Source organism: Leuciscus leuciscus (assembly GCF_965113295.1).
Source record: "Leuciscus leuciscus genome assembly, chromosome: 11".
Classification (NCBI taxonomy): Eukaryota; Metazoa; Chordata; class Actinopteri; order Cypriniformes; family Leuciscidae; genus Leuciscus; species Leuciscus leuciscus.
The window spans coordinates 24575403-24593046 of record NC_138735.1 but is presented as its reverse complement, the minus strand read 5'-3'; the positions used below and the strand labels follow the sequence as shown (position 1 = coordinate 24593046).

The following is a 17644-nucleotide window of genomic DNA, read 5'->3' as shown; positions in this document are numbered from 1 at the left end:
TTTCATTGGTTCAGCCGTTAGAATAACCATATTCACTTCTTCCTCCTTTTCAGGGAGAAGATGGAGAGATTGGACCAAGAGGACTTGCTGGTGAGAGCGTAAGTGTGTACTTTTTTGTTTTAGAAGAAGAATAAATGTTTTATTTCTAGTTTACCACCAGGGGGCAGAGACACCCAACAGCCTATTATGATTCCTATTAAAATTCAGATGAGAATACTTGCCCTTTTAAATCAGGACCTTTTTATCTCTTTTTATCTCAGGGGCCGCGAGGTCTGCTCGGCCCTCGAGGCCCTCCTGGACCTCCTGGACAACCTGTAAGTGATTGAACTTTTAAATGTATAATCTTGTGGATCTCATGCTGATTGCTCGCTTCTAATCTTTCACTATGGATTTCTGCAGGGCATTGCTGGTGTTGATGGCCCACATGGTCCCAAAGGAAACATGGTAAGAGACATGGATCTTGTAAACCTGGCATTTTGTAGATAAAATCAGAGGAGCATGCTGATAATATTGAGTAAATCTCTGTGGGTTTTGAATGTGTCGTGGCCTTGTTGAATCTATAGGCCTAAGACAGACTACTGTGAAGTTTAAATCGCATTACTTACTGCCACAGTAACAACGCTGGTGGATGAATAAACCATGTGTAACAAAACAGCTCTACATTTAGCGTATCAAATCCGAAACATCTTTTGTTTTTCAGAAACCAAATTATGATGACTAATGAAAACAGCTAATTCAGGATAAATGCTAAGTCATGACCCTCAGATATATTCAAGAGCTTTTTTTCAGAACTAAACTGATATGCCATAAAAAAGAAGCTACTCTGATGGCAGGTAATATTGTACAGTAACTAAACACACTTTAAAACTTCGGGTGAACGTACTGTCAAATATGAGAATAGTTTAATCATAAGTAGGCCTACTAGCATTCTCCCAGCTAACAGGGAGTTAAGCAAACATTCTTCCAGTAACATTAATAGAACGTTAGGTCAGAGTTATTTGGTCTTTAATAATGTTTTTAAAAGGTTAGCACAAAACTGGACGTAACATTCAGAGGACTTTCAGAAATAATGTTTTCATAACTTAATGGGAATGTTAGCGAAATGTTCTTAAAACATATCCTATTTGTTAGCTGGCCTGAAGCTTACATGGTATAATGGCCTGCCACCTTTAATAATAATCATTTTGTCAGCATCGTGTTCACCATATTAATGTTTTAGCATCATATTTGCATTAGAAATATATAGACCAGGGTCATATAGCAAATAAAGCTCACATGTCAACACACACAGAAATATATTAAACATTGCTGTATATTTGACATATTCAGGGTGCAGTTGATGCAAAGCATCTTTTTCTGTTGAACAGGGACCCCAGGGAGAGCCGGGCCCTCCTGGACAGCAGGGAATCCCAGGAACACAGGTGAGTACAAACACTTTGACTTTGCATTGAGCACAAATGACTTTGGATCATTGCAATTTTATTTTTTATTTTGTTCCCAAGGTCCTGGAAATGTCGGCGAAATTAATAAAACCCCAAAGGTCATGAAAAAGTCATGGGGATTTAATTAGGTCTAAATTATATCTTAGGTGCAATCCCTCTAATATTTTTATATTTTGGAAAGAAAGTATGGTATTTTAAAGAAAAGAAAAACAGTAAAGTAAACAAGTGTAAAAAATTATATATATATATATTAGTATATAGAAATATATATTATTATATATTAAAATAAATATATTACATGAAATCTTTATTTATACACTAAATTACATATATTAATTGCCACACAAACATGCTAGTTTCGTCACATTTCATTCTCTCTACATTTAAACAATTTGGTGTAGAACCAATTACAAAGAAACGGTAAGTAACACTGAATTAAACCTGAAATTTTAAAGTGGAAAATGCACTCTAGTTATTTTTTTTTCTGTGTACCATGGTTTTGATTTTGCTAAATTATTGGCTGAGTTCTGAATTATTATTCAGCCCATTTCATGAAACTTTAAAAAAATATATTTCTCATCCCCACCATAATTTTTCAATCTTACTTCCGAACGGCTTTGTCGCACTGAATCTCAGAGGGCACGATGAAATGATCTGAAATATTTCTGTAAGCCTCTGCTCGGCCCAGAGGAAGTGGGCAGCTGAAAGCTTCTCATTCATAACGCCCCACCTGCAGCGGTCCAATCAGAGCAGGGAGATCAAATTTCCCTAGTGAACTCCTGGACAGCACACACACTCTTACATTCACAAATACACAGAATCGGACACTGTAAACACACACATAGAAATCACGTGTGTATACGCACACACTCTTCAAGCACAACTGTGCAAACACGAATGACCCTGCCAACACACACACAGGGACAATACAATACGTCTATTATTGGGTTTAAGTCATCGGAAAAGACTCCTCTTTACCACACACCTATCCCTCTATCTCTCCCCCCGCCCCGCTGCCATGGCAACAAAGCTTGACGTTTGCTGTCTGTTTTCTGTTGTACAGGGTCTTCCAGGTCCGCAAGGCCCTATCGGACCGCCTGGAGAAAAAGTAAGTTTTCTGTAATTTTCATGCATATAATTCTCAAGAGAAAAGAATGAGACCAAAAAGAAAGATTATCCAACATATCATGGTGATATAAAGCTTTAGATAATATTGTTGGTTCTTTATTACTTATCCCTTATATCTTTTTTTGCTCCTGTTCTTTGGATGAATGCATAAATGCAAATGTTAAATGTAGCTTCAGTGCAGGATAGATCATACATCATTGGAACATGCATTTACTTCCTTTTTCATAAGACAGATGGGTCATGATTCAGTGCATGTTTTTTCCTGTAGGGCATCTGTGGTCTTAGAAATCCTTCTTAATCCATTCGATGTTCTTTTTCTCTGTCTCTTCATTCAGGGTCCTCATGGAAGGTCTGGTTTGCCTGGATTGCCTGGCGCAGATGGACCTCCTGTAAGTATCAGTGATACTAATATACCAAGTGATTCATGCCTACTAAACTACTGATAGGAGATGATTGAAATACATTTTACAGTATCATTACTTTAAAAGTAATGTGCTACAATATTGCATTACTTCCTTATAAAGTAACGAATTATGTTACTTACAGTAGTTACTTGTTATGGAAAGTAATAAGTTACGTTACATTTGTATTACTTTTTCTCACCTGGGCTAGGCTTGCTTGTTTTTTGTTTTTAATAATACACGTAAAAAGTTAAATTTTTGGGCAAATGTAAAGACCCTTTTACACCCAAAGTAAAATGAATAAGACTCTGGCTGATGGAAATGCAAATTCACTCCTGTACAGTAGAGGGCGCAGCTCAGACAAACCTTTCAGCCATTCTAGATTGCTGAACAATATGACACAGGAAAGAAAGTTCAACACTCTTATTTCATTTTGTGGAATTCTGAATCTGTTTTACTCCTGATTTCTCTCAACATGAGGACAGGAGAGATGTCAGTCAATAAATGAGAAAACAAAGTATTCAGTACTCAGTAGTATGTACATTTAAAAGTAATGCATTACTTTACTAGTTACTTGAAAAAAGTAATCTGATTATGTAACTTGTGTTACTTGTAATATGTTATCTCAAAAACTGAGCATCATAGCAGAGAAAATGTGTTTTGTGACTCAACTCTTTAAAGCAATCTTTGAGAACTACTAGACACTAAACGTCTCTCTGTCACTTTATAATACATATCTGTCTTTATTCTACAGGGACATCCTGGTAAAGAGGGCCCACCTGGAGAGAAAGGAGCTTTGGTAAGCTAACACATTTTTTGGGAGTATTTACACTAAATATGTCTTGATCAATTGGATTTTTTTTATTATATATATATTTTTATTATCAGTTTATGATCAGTTAGCTATCAGACCAGTAAAACTGCAAAAGTGAACAAATAATAATTTTTTGATTGAGTATGTTTTTTGTTAACTGCCCTTTTTATACATTAGTCTCAATTAGGACGTTTGAATGCTTAATTCAGTTTCAGATTAAGAAGTCAGTGTTTGAAAGTTTTTGATCTGTGTTTAGCTATAAACCTCTTGCAAGGTTACTTCAGCCACGGATTTTCATTCCTCGCCACACACATTTTATAATTTTTCAATGTTGTCATTTTCAGGGCCAGCCTGGTCCCCAGGGCCCCATCGGCTATCCTGGCCCTCGCGGTGTGAAGGTAAAGCAGTTTTTGTGTTTGATAGAGATTTATTGGTGTGCGATGAGTTCCTGAGCTTTGCTTGATCACATGCTATCGGTCTTGTAGGGTGCTGACGGCGTTCGTGGTCTGAAGGGAGGCAAAGGAGAGAAGGTATGCATAAATCCACATCTTCTCTAAAAGAAGATAGGGAGAAAGTGTCTGCGTCATGCTGTACCCTCGGCTTGACGTTATAACTTGTATTAAGAATCACTGCAATGACATACTGGTCAGTAAATCTGCATAAAAAGAGTTAGCTACTACACATTCTGTCCACTTAAACATCACATCATAAGTGCTGTTTAATCATGCAGAGAGAGTGTCATAACACTTATTCAAGACACAAAATCACTCCATCACCATTAAGTACATCCAGATCCACACAAACCTCTTCTCTCCCCTTTTCAAAAACCATCAACACATTTTGAAATGAATGCTAATCAGATTGCAGTCTCAAATGTTTGACAATAATACTCAATTGACGGTTGAGTTGCAGTGCCATCATGACAAAACTGAGTGTGTCCATATCCACATAAATAAAGCATGAGTTGAGTTGACAATGCAGGTAATGTGGTCACAAAGTTGCATCTTGCAAATGAATGTGAAAGATTCAGACTGAAGCTTAGTGACAGAAAATGACAATTCAATCATAAATCACCACCATAAATCACAACAATTAGCATACTTTTCTCCATATTCACAATATTGTTCCTTCCAGACTGAATACAAGTAATTGATAGTGTTGCTGTACTGCTTTGTTGTCAGCAGATGGAGGTCTAGTACAACTCCAAATAATTGATTGTTGTATTTATATGCAGAAGCTATAGCTACATCACTATATGTTTTCCATAATGTATTTTCTTCTCATCCCACTTTTCAGGGTGAGGATGGTTTCCCGGGTTTCAAGGGAGACATGGGTCTCAAAGGCGACAGGGTAAATAAACAGCCTCTAGCCTTGCTGGCTTCCAGCCCAAGCTAATTTTACCCTATGAAGGGCTGCACTGATTGGGTTATTTTCTGTGTATGTTCAGGGTGAACTTGGATTGGCTGGACCCAGAGGTGAGGATGGACCGGAGGGCCCGAAGGGTCGTTCGGGCCCCAACGGTGAATCTGGACCCCTGGGACCTGCTGGAGAAAAGGTACACTGCTTGTTGATTTCGGTTTACTGTGATTAGTTGATTAGAGAGGCGTGGAGAATCAGGAAGTGATGCAGAGTTTGTGTTTTGAATATTAATATTAAATTAGATTTTTGTTTGTCCAAAGATTTTCCTGCACTAATGATCTTTGGCTTGTTTTCCTCCAGGGCAAACTTGGTGTTCCAGGATTGCCTGGCTATCCAGGACGTCAAGGGCCGAAGGTATGCACTTATATTGAACATGACACCTGTTCGTGCATCACGATTGTTTCACTTATGAGCTAAACAACAACTTGGCTCATTAGCATGAACTAATGCCCTCCTGAGAATGCATTATGCATGCTGCACCGAGTAAGGCTCTTTTAAAATGAGCAGCTCATGCCAGGATTGTTCCCTGTGCTGTTGGGGATGCTGGTCACGCAGGCAGTGAGGAGAACTCTGAGCACAGATGCATGTGTCAGACCTCAGCGCCTTTCATCAACAACAGCATCAGCTGTAACAGCAGTACCCAATCTGGTTCAAGCCAGCCCCAAATTAGACCTTAAGTGGTCTTGGAGGTCTGGAAACCTTCTATAATGTTGACGTCATTACAGGCAGCTAGTTGGTAAAATAGAAAGACTGAGTTTTAGTTCACAATATTGTGCATTGCTTGGTAAATCTGTAAGTGCAATGGTCATTTATCATTTATAATCAGTTATTTTTGTCAATCAAAAATATCTAAACATCCTAAAACTAAATATACATGAGTAGCAAAACTGCACAAGATAAAAAGCTGCTTTAAGGTAATGACTTGTTTTCTGAGAATATAAATTTTTTTTTTTAAATGTTCTTATGCCATTGGAAGATTTCTTCATGTCAATTACTCAAGCCTCATGTCGTTCCAAACCTGTAAGACTTTCGTTTTTCTTCAAAACACAAATAAAGATATTTTAAATTAGATCTGAGTGATTTCTGTCATATGCAACTCCCACTTTCTCGCTTCAAAAAGTTCATGAAGAGATTGTAAGACTAATCCATATGATTCGGGCGGTTAAGTCCACATTTTCTGAAGAGACTTGATCATTTAATATGATGAACAAATTGAATTTAGGCTTTTATTCATATGTAAATATTGACCAGCAAACATTAAAGCAGCACTCAGTAGCTTCGGGATTTCTTCGCTGTATTCTCGCTTTTTGCTCGCAGGTTTCTCTCTAGAGCTCCCCCCACAGCTTCGGAATAGATATTTGACAACACTGTTGTAAAAACTCGTTGGTGATTCTCAGACACCAGAGGCTATAGATCAACGACATCAAAGCAGATGGGACATTCTTTAAAACGTCTTCTTCATTCGGGTTCGGACAGCGTGAGGGAGCGCAATAATGACAGCATTTTAGCAGATTTCTTTTGGCCGTAAAGCAATTGTTTACATCGCGAGACCTGATATCACGCGAGACTTCCTGACGCAGCGGCCGACGGCTCGCCGGCTCAAAGTTGCAAGTGCGTATTTTCCGCTCACGGGCACCAGGGGGGTGCGAAACGATATAATATAATATGGTAATATAACCATTCCAATGACTCCTAAGCTGTTCAGTTAAGGTAAAAAAAGTTACTTAGTTCACCTTTAACAAGCTCAATCGTACTAGCTTGATGTGCGAGAACAAACCTCATTGGTTCTTGTTAGAAGCTCAATTGTGCTGCCTAACGAGAATGAACCTCATTGGTTCTTTCACGTCAAGCGAACATGCTTGAGCTTTGGTTTACCACAACTGATGTGTGCGTAAATGAGTGTTTATATGTGAATAAAAGCCTAAATTAAATTCGTTCATCATAAAGCGATCATGTCTCTTCAGAAAATTTTTACTAAATCGCTCAATTCATACGGATTAGTTTTACGATCTCTTTATGAACTTTTTGAAGTGTCAAAGTGGTAGTTGCGTATAGCTGTCAATGGAGGGACAGAAAGCTCTCAGATTTTATTAAAATACTTCATTTGTGTTTCAAAGATGAACAAAAGCCTATACGGGTTTGGAACGAAATGAGGGTGAGTAATTAATGACAGAATCTTCATTTTTTGGTGAACTGACCTTTGAGCCACTGACTTTTTTTTATAATAATTTTTTTGTGAATTCAGTACCAAACATGCTTCTGCATGCAGATGCGTCTGCCATCTTAAAAATATATTATAAAGACAACATTATCAAAATTTATAAATATTAAGATTTATGTAATATTTATTAACATGAATGATTTTATTTTTTTTATTTTTTTTCACAGTTTTTTTTTATTTTATTTTTTTTACTTTTCAGCAGACCACTCCATTTAACATACTATATTATAAAATGTTACTATGCTACTCTATCAAAACCTCACTCTGTAGTTTGAATGTCCCAATTTACTCGACAGGCTCAACCAGTGGCGTGTGGTTCTGTTTCTCAGTCTAATGGCAGAGTGTTCGGGAAACCTAATTCACTATTTTTGCAGTTCCTTTTTTGGTGCCGATAGTAGAGTAGAAATTACATAATTCACCTTTAATGCTTATCTTGAATTGAATGGAATAATATGGAAAAAAGCCCAGTCCTAGCAGTCTCGTAAATCCGCTTCTATTTAGCAGCATTAACGAACGACAGACAAGTGATGTGATTACAAGTACTTTGACATGCCATCATCTCTGGAATGGATTCAAACAGCCTGCCAACTCTCAAATTATCATGAAGTGCACTTTTGAAGACCAGCCATCACTGTCTGAGTGGTTATTCGCTTCAGAGTTGTGGCATTGTTTTATAGAGTGTCATTGCTTATTCGTCAGTGTCTCACCTTTATAGTTTCATAATATCTTTTATGGTAAATCAAACCCGATTTCTGCAGGGCAGAGGAAATAGAAATGTATGTGTAAACCAGTGTATTGATTTTCTTTCTTGAATGCTTATACTGCTGCCAGGATTGAGGAACGTGGGTAAGCTGTTTTTAATTTACTGCACTGAGAATGAGAGAAAGAAAGTGACAGGTAGTGAGAATGAGAGCGATTAAGACTCATGACTCTTAATCTTAACTATGTTTGGTTGTTTATCTGACTGAGTGGCCATTTGTTTTCGTCCAACAACTGTTGTTTTGGTTGATTATATCGTCCTCCATCCTTGGTGAACCCTGTTGTATTTCCAAACTGACAAGCGATCCCTTCCCGAGCTCTCCTGCGCTTAGTCTTGTGCAAACAAAACAAGGAAACTGATAATCGAGATCGACCTTGTTTATCTTACGCATTCAAGTCTACCGCTTGCTGAATTATGATTCTTAGAAAAAAGCTTGCCTGCAATTGGGACAAAGCAGTCTCACAGCTATTTAAAACTCTACAGTGGAAGTAGCAAAGCCAAAGATGCTAATGCTAACAGATTGTAATGGCATTTAACTGTCGGAATCAGTAGTAGAGTCGGGACTCTTGGAGTTCATCCCTCATTAATATGCAGGTCTTGCTGCCTTCCCTTCCTCCCTTAAGTCTTTTTCTTTGATTTGCAGGGTTCGACCGGTTTCCCCGGATTCCCAGGAGCCAACGGAGAGAAAGGAGCCAGGGTGAGATGGATTCTTCCAACCTGCTTTGTGTGAAGTGCACACTGCATTATAACAAACACATGAAAAAGGCTGATTGATTCCTTTTATGAAAGGATTTGTATGATGACTTCGTACAAAAACATGGACACGAATCAATACCTGACAACAAAAGATGCTGGAACGATTGTGTTCACATGATTTAACAATGATCACGCATCTGGAAAACTATTCACTTTCAGAAAGTATGCAAAAGTGCATGAATCCATTAAGTCAAAGGTCATCTCTGATTTACTTTTACATGTAGGCTATAGTTACTTTTTCTGTTCATGTTTACCTTTACATTTGCCTTTGCATTTACCTTCACACTTACTACAAATTTACCTTGCACTAGTATGCACTAGTAAAATCGAAGTAGTTTCATTCAAATTTGTTTCCACCTGTTAAATTGAGGCCAGATAAATTCCACTGACTGAAACTATTCAGTGCCTGATTAGAAATCTTACAAAGTCACTTTATGATGTACAGGTATGTTGTCTAAACTATATTATTATGGCCATTAATGACATTTAAATTATATTTTGCTTATAACAGTAAATAACCAGAGCTGTAGATGAAATTAAATGTTGTTTTGTTTTTGTAGTTAGCTTTTCTTTTTTCAGGCTACCGCTCAGTGTACCAGCTTAGCAAACTAGGCCGACTAGCCTACTAGCTTAGCTTATCCCCTATGCAAATTATGTTTTTAAATTACATTTTATTTTGTTTTGTTTTATTGGCTATCACTTTCAACACTAAAAATTACCTCATTAAGAGAGTTAGCAGCATTTTAGCACTGTTGTGCTAAAGAGAGCCTGCGGTTTACTGTGTAAAATTCCACTTACATTTAGATGCATTTTGTTTATCAAAGCAATGGATAAGTGTATACTGTATATGTTTGTGACCATTTCTTAAGCAGTATGCTGAGTAAGTATTTAATGTAAACCTGAAGCACTAACAAGAGCGAAATACCTGTACCAAAACAGCAGCATTGCTTGATATTAGTTAAATAGATGGAAACTATTAAAAAATGTCAACACATGTTGACTGAAATGGCATATACAGAAAAAAAACACTGACTCTGTGTACAGTACATCACGCTCTGCAAGCCCATATATGGTATAGAAAGGGTAAATGGTGGTGGCCACCGGGGAAAACTAATCAAGTATTTCCTTCGAGAGATTCTCGTCTATTATTGTAGTGGGGAATGCTCTTACTTGGAAACAAACCTTAGGTTTTCCCAGTATTGTTCATGGGAAACCTCTCAGTGAAAAAGCAACTGTGCTTTAAGCATTTATGATTATTCATAATTAAATGTCGAGTTAGCTGCAATTTTTCAGAGTGTTTAGATCGTGTGCAAAATGCCAGTGTGTATGGTTGTGTGCTTTCACTACACCTCATCTGAAACAAATATTGCTGTGGCTCCCAGAAATCCTAGGGGAAAGTTTCCAATGCTTGTTTTCCCCTGTACACACTGCCATCTCATCTTGGCAAAAAAGAACGGCAGCAGCTGCAGCGATTGGATTTGCTTTGTGTAGCTATTGAATTCACTCTCAATTTTTACCACACTCATTTTTCTTTCTTTTCAAAGGGGGTGGCAGGGAAATCTGGTCCAAGAGGGCAAAGAGGTCCAACGGTGTGTACCGCTTCAGCACTTACCCAATCACCTTCCATTTCCACTTAAATTTGCTTTTCAATAATAAGCATTTATGCTGAATTTAATTATGCAAGTCACCAAGTCCTAATTATTCTGAATTTTTAGGGTCCCCGTGGCTCACGCGGTGCCAGAGGCCCAACGGGAAAACCAGGCCCTAAGGTAGATCACTACTTCCTTCAGACTGTGCTTGTGTCAATCACTTCCATTGCACAGTCCTTATGCTTCACCTCTCTTATTATCCCACAGGGCACAGCAGGCAGCGACGGTCCACCTGGTCCACCCGGAGAGAGAGTAAGTGCCACCAAAAAAGCAATGCAGCAGAAAACATTGTCCTCCCATCATTCTATCTACAGTGAGATGGTGTACGGCTTGAAGCGCTCCGAGAGGGTGCTTTTGCAGGAAGCGCAGTGAGGATTAGCTCAGCATGTGGGTGCACTCCAGATAAGAGGACTTACCACCAGACCTATGTTTTCGTCTGGAAGCTATTATAGATTTATGAAGATCTCTTGAGCATTAGACCACTGGAAGGCTGTTTTCCAAGGCTCACATCACTCGAAATCTGATGTTGTACTGTGTATATCTGCTGTGTAATCCTCTCCTCGTTTTTTCCTCTGTTTTTTCAGTGTTTTCCTCTTTATTTATTCCGGTTTTCAGTCTGAATCTGTAGGATTTTTTTAAGCTTGTCAAAAGCCTGTTGACTGTACCTACATTGTACTTTCAGCATAGTTTCAACTTATAATATTTTATTGATGCTTTGTAATTTGAGTTTTTATAAATGTTGCTGAGTTTATAAAACAAATTATCAGGTCAGATAAATATTCACTTCTAGCACACATTTCTGATTCTGATAACCTTCTTTATACAGTATATAGATATTCTGATACATGTTCTGCTGCTGATATTCTAATGTGACAATCTGTCCTACTTTATTAAGAAGGTAAGACCAAGTAAAGGAGTAGACTTTTCACCAAATATACTTATTTTGTATGGTCTTTTCCAGGGACCTCAAGGGCCCCAGGGTCCCGTTGGTTTCTCAGGACCAAAGGGCCCCCCTGTAAGTACCTGTTTTTGTTACAGTATTATCCATGCTGTTTTATATGCTAATAATTTTAAAAGTGTCATTTACAATATATACCACCACATTTTGTGTTTTAGGGACCACCTGGAAAGGATGGGCTGCCCGGTCACCCTGGTCAGCGGGGAGAAACTGTAAGTGTTTCCAATCAATCACGTTTATAGATCTGCTGCCCAAATAGCAGTATCTAAATGATAACCTATAGCAGACATCACTGATCAGGTGCTCGAGCATCTAGGAAGAGAGACTAAGCATGTTAAAAGAAGCAACTAGAAACTGAATGAGCGTTCTTCCTCTGAGTAATTTGTAAACCTGAAGGAGTTATGGAGATTCTGTCTGATCCAGCCAGAGGCTTTATTAATAACTACGTGACCCAGTGGGAGATGTTTATCACATTTAAGAGCAATAAACATTTGAAGTACTGCAGTTACATATTTTGGCCAAGAAAATTCTGTCATATAAATTATAGTTGTACTTGATGGTCCATCGACGATAGATAAATGGATGGATGGATGAATATAGATAGATTGATTTATTGATTTTTCAGGTGGTAATTGCTGTGATTTTTTTTCTTTTTTCTAGGGTTTCCAAGGCAAAACTGGCCCGCCAGGACCTGGAGGTGTTGTTGGACCACAGGTAGGCGTTCATGTTTTCACAGCATTTGTTACTGTATTCTCATTTGAGCTAAGCAGGAAGACCATGCCTTTCAATATCACCCAAATATATCTGTAATGGCCTGAAAGGGTCCAACAGGAGAAACCGGCCCTATTGGTGAGAGAGGACATCCTGGACCCCCTGGTCCTCCCGGAGAGCAAGGTCTCCCAGGTGCTGGTGGGAAAGAAGGTGCAAAGGTAAATTACTTTCATGTTTACATGACTTTTAGCCGAACTGACATACAGAATTGAGACAATCAGAAAATATTTTGGAATCTCAATAGCTCAGCTATTATTCAGCCCCTTCTTATTGGAAAACTATAAAAACTAATAACAAAAGCAAAGTGCCTAGCAAACAAGTAAGGTCAAACGAACTAAAAATGATTGATTATGACCCACAGAGCCAGTAAACATCAATTTGTTGACCAAAAACCCGATCTGTCCAAGTGCATCCAAGTTTACCAGCTCTATAACATCAGGACTGTGGAAAATTGTTGAATTTCCTTTCTAAATAGAGTCTAAATTGTTAGTAGACGTGGCTTTTAAAAGCTAAACTCAACTTCTCTGAGTGTCCAGCCTTCCTGTCTCGGTTTCAATTCCTGTCACTCCTAAACGGAGACACTTTAATCAGCTTGATCGGCTCACTTTAGACAGTCTGTCAGACGTGAGTGAACAGCCCAGAGGCAGAGTATGCTGCTGAAGTCTGAGTGGTCAGACTCACGGCCCTTTGGTCATTTTCCTGATTTTGCTCTTTTGTTTCCTCTTCTTATTAGACATATGACACTTTCAGTGGTCCAATCAAAATGCAGAGACACTGAGGTCAAGTGGATATTGTCTTTCAAAGGGCTAAAACTGTAAAACTCAAAATTCACTTATGAGCCCCTCAGGCAGGCACGTATGATGATTGCAGTTTACTGCATTTGCCGGTCCCTTAAGACACATTTATTATTGTTATTACTTTTTTTGGCAGGCTTGCATTAATTGTGTTGAAATATTACCTACTACCGCTAGGGCTTCATGAACAGAGGTTTATTTGGAGCTATTAATAATGTACACTACTGTACAAAAGTTTTGGGTCATCACGTTTTTTTATGAAATAAGTTCATACTTTATTATGCAATGACACATTTAATTAATCAACAGTGACAGTGAAGACATTTATGTTCCAAAGGATTTCTATTTCAAATAAATGCTGTTCATTTGAACTTTCTATTCATCAAAGAATCAAAAGAATAAAAAATGTCACAAAAATAAACAAACAAAAAAAATATTTAGCAGCAACTGTTTTAAAGAATTTATTTTAAAAAATTAGCATAAAATAAGCATATTAATGATTTCCGAAGTATAATTCGACACTGAAGACTTAAAGTTATGATGCTGAAAATTCAGCTTTACCATCATAGGAATAAATTACATTTTAAAATATACTGTATATTATATATAATATAACTGTTTTCTATTTTAATTGTAATAACATTTCACAATATTACTGTTTTTTTCTGTATTATATAACTATCCCACTATCCCCAAACTTTTGAATAGTAGTGTATGAAATTGTCTTTTAGTTGAAATTTTATCAGCATCATATTTATGTTTAAATGTTCTTTTCATTATATTTTAAAGTTCAAATGTGTTTTCTGGTGTTTAAATACTGATTCCTATTCCAGCCTGTTTCCTCAAAAAATGTGGTGTAAAAATGTTTTCAACAGGCCAATGTTTCATTATATAAAATTTACACACTTCAGTTTTAATCATGCTGTGAAGTCAGAAACATGAATTGAATCGACCTGCCAGTGCTAGCGACGGTGGATTTGAAGCTAGCAATAATTCTGAATAATTTCATCAGTTCAAAGCTCATTAGCATCAGCTGAAAATTCATTTGGTTTAAATTTCCTGTTCATTATATATGAAGTTCAATAAAATATGCAATTGCCAACTGTCTGTCCGCAGGGAGATCCAGGTCCTCAGGGCAGTCCAGGAAAAGACGGTCCTCCAGGACTGAGAGGGTTCCCGGGAGAAAGAGGTCTTCCCGGAGTGACGGTAGGATTGTGCTCCTTTAGCGAATAAATCACTGCACTAAATCCTCCTAATCTTAGAGGTAGACAGAGGGTTAGACAGCAGCATTGGCTCATTACAGCCACAGAATTGAACTTCAATAGACTCCACCAAGACTTTAATAGGGCAGATGACCTCTGAAAGGGCTAACTTTGCATTGTTTAATGCAAAGGTACATTATGCTAATTTGGCTGCGGCTCACATTTACCACCTTTTGAAGCTGCTGGGTTGTTGTCTTTTATATGTATTATCTGGCCAGAGAATGATTTAATTGGAAATGTTGCCAATTAGATTTTTGGAGATGAGGTTGTTTGTTCATTGTTGATGTCTGATCTCAAGGTCAGTGGCAGAGGCTGACTCTCCATTCGCTGCTTGATTATTTTCTACTGGGGTGATTTTTTTACCCCTCTTAGGACAGCAACAGTCATTACTGAGACCACTGTGTGTGTCTGCCCTTTAGAGAGCCAATCTCAAGCCCTCACACACATACGCACACGAAACACGACGACGGCACCTCCATAAACACTGACACACACACACACACACGAGAGCTCTTGTCAGCTCTTTGATTTTTACTGTGCCCCTGATGACAACTGTCCTGTGAGAGAAAAAGAGGCCAGTAAATATCAATCGTGTGGAAGCAGAACCAGCAGGCAGTCGAGTTCTGTGGATTGCTCTCTCAAACTGAGATTAATGAAACCCACAGTCAGAAGAGACCAAACCCACTGTCACTTTGCGCTGTAGTTTGTGCAAGTAGAAAAATGAGTTTAGAAGCAGTAGAACTCAATGGTCTGTAATGACATGGGTATGTGTGTGATTCTCACTTCCTCATTTACTTTCGCTCATTGTTAAAAAATAATTCACTCAAAAATAAAATGTTGTCATCATTTACTCATGTAATACCAATCCTGTATGATGTTAGTTTTCCCGTGGAACAGAAAATACAACTACAAAAGCTCCATACAAGTTTCCATACAACTACAAAAGCTCCAAAAAGGACCATAAAGATGCCATATAAGTGGTCCATATAACATGTGCACTATAAGAAATCATATGCTAGCTCTTTTGAGGAACAAACTAAAACATTTTCTACCTCTGACTCTTGAAACAAATATGGTGTCCACTGTCCATTGCACAGGTTGGATGTCAATAACATCAAAGGTCATTGGTATTTAGTCTTTAGAAGACTTGGAAGAAAGCATGCGTATGGACACGTGTCATATGGACTATGTTTATGGTGTTTTTATGGTGTGTTTGTGTTCCTTTTTCTATCTATGTAAAGATTCTTTGAAAATATTGGTTTGTAGCAACATGAGGGTAAGTATATAGTTTTGGGCTAACTATTCCTTTTAATAAAATGCTCAAAATTCTGTTGATGAAATCTATCACCATATCTCTGTATTTATTTATGGAATTGCAGAATAGTTCATAAGAATTCATTGGAGTAGTATCCTCTCAGGATTTTGTATCTCCCACAGTGTTCCTGGTAATTTTTGAAGCATTTAAGTCGATGAGCAAAACATCACAGAAATAGAATCATTTTGATCCTGTGAAAGTAATAATTAGTCTAAAAATGATAAATAGAAAGTTTATCTTAAACATCATTTACCGTCATGTTGTTCCAATCTTGTATGTGTTTATTTGTTTTGTTTAATATATAAGGAGAAGTTTTTAAAATGTTTATGTTGTTACACTTCAATTCCATTGTCCACTTCAGACATTTTACAACCTAAAAGTAACTTTGCAACTACATGTCTGTCACGGGTGACTATAAGTAACGCACAAAGATGAAGAACTAGGTCACACAGGCTAAACTAAAACACAACTAAACTAAACCAAAACAGAGCATGCATGTTACAATGTCTCATTAGAGTATTAGTAGACTGTTAGGTTAGGTGTTAGGGTTCGGGTTAGTAGAATAAGTTGAATGCAGTTGCAAAGTTACGTATAGTCATTGAATGTCAGTTGGGGGACCATCAAAATAAAGTGTTTGCAGATATTAAACAGACAGTCTACTAATACTCTAATTATAGTTATAGTTAGAATGTCTAGTGGACCATCTAAATAAAGTGTTACCGTTTACGTTTACGCTGCAAAAGCACACAGTGACAAAGCTCCAAAAAAGATAAAACCCAATATGACTTGTGCACTATTTTCCAAGTTATCTGAAGCCATATGATAGCTTTGTGTTATAACAATCCGACATTTAAACCGTAGTTCTCAAATCTCTTTCACACTTTCACTGGTTCCAAGTTAGCACGAAAGATGTGTAGAACTAGGTTTAATGTCAATAATGAAGGCAAGCGCCACAGGTTTTTTGTACGTCGTTTTTGGTCACGACACATTAGCAAGAACCAAAGTTTGAAAAAGAACAACCGTGAGCACTTTCAGTGTGGATTCTCAAAAGCTTTTAACGTGAAATCTCCATTATGAGTTATTTTCTGTGTTGGTCATATTGTGTGTTATCTCAGTTATGAGCTGGAGGTAGACTTGTTTGCTCAGATATGATGCATTAAAACATACAGTACATGTTTATATATGGCTTTGAGCATCAATAGATGATGTGTTGGATAATGTTCAAGATAAAATAGGCAATGCTGACACTTTGATATGAAGCTGTTTGTTAGGCCTATTCACTCACCCATATTTTGTTCTTCTTTCTCTTTTGCCCTCTGCAGGGTCCACCTGGTTTGAAAGGAGCTGAGGGCCCTCAGGGCCCCCCTGGTCCTGTTGTAAGTACTCTGTTTCCATGGTTTCCCTTCATTCAACGTGAAAAGCTCATTCTCCCAAAAGCGGCATTCAATATTTAGGAGTCTGAGAGGGTTGAGGGACTGGTCAGGAAGATCTAAGGCTCAAAAACACCATTAAGGATTTAAAAAGTGTTCTTCGCCACCGAACACACGCTCAAACAAAGAAGAGTGCGCAGCTGATTCATACTCTTTCTAAATGAGAGATACCGAATCGGACACAGTAGGATCGATGTCTCCCGCAGTGCCTTTTAAAAGAACATGCAGTGGCATTAGTTAACACTAGAGGGTGTGATGGTGACCACCACAGTGTCTTGAGATAAATTCACAGCACTACTTCATGATTACCTCCTCTTGACATTTTATACCATAGCTGTTTCATTAGATTTTATGTGATGGGCATGACGCTGAATGTCCTCAAGCTTCTTTAATTAAAATCAAATTCTTTTCTTCACCGATTCATTTCTCTTTAGGAAAAAAATAGGCAAGTATTGTCACCCTATAATTGCTCTTTTTCAGGCCTTGACAGTGCACTGCAAGATTAGAATAGATGGATGAAAAGT

At 37.8% G+C, this 17644-nt stretch overlaps 1 protein-coding gene across 3 annotated transcripts in view; it reads left to right on the top strand.

The window, feature by feature from the left end:
* col11a1a (collagen, type XI, alpha 1a) overlaps positions 1-17644 on the top strand; it is a 71631-nt gene that overhangs the window by 32158 nt on the left and 21829 nt on the right. For all 3 annotated transcript variants that reach the window (XM_082184429.1, XM_082184427.1, XM_082184428.1), the window contains 22 exons: positions 54-98; positions 261-314; positions 400-444; positions 1368-1421; positions 2506-2550; positions 2906-2959; positions 3726-3770; positions 4130-4183; positions 4271-4315; positions 5082-5135; positions 5233-5340; positions 5505-5558; positions 8829-8882; positions 10486-10530; positions 10657-10710; positions 10798-10842; positions 11552-11605; positions 11707-11760; positions 12209-12262; positions 12370-12477; positions 14230-14319; positions 17013-17066. In XM_082184429.1, the coding sequence (XP_082040555.1) occupies positions 54-98; positions 261-314; positions 400-444; positions 1368-1421; positions 2506-2550; positions 2906-2959; positions 3726-3770; positions 4130-4183; positions 4271-4315; positions 5082-5135; positions 5233-5340; positions 5505-5558; positions 8829-8882; positions 10486-10530; positions 10657-10710; positions 10798-10842; positions 11552-11605; positions 11707-11760; positions 12209-12262; positions 12370-12477; positions 14230-14319; positions 17013-17066 (1269 nt within the window). The remainder of the gene's footprint in view (positions 1-53; positions 99-260; positions 315-399; positions 445-1367; positions 1422-2505; positions 2551-2905; positions 2960-3725; positions 3771-4129; positions 4184-4270; positions 4316-5081; positions 5136-5232; positions 5341-5504; positions 5559-8828; positions 8883-10485; positions 10531-10656; positions 10711-10797; positions 10843-11551; positions 11606-11706; positions 11761-12208; positions 12263-12369; positions 12478-14229; positions 14320-17012; positions 17067-17644) is intronic.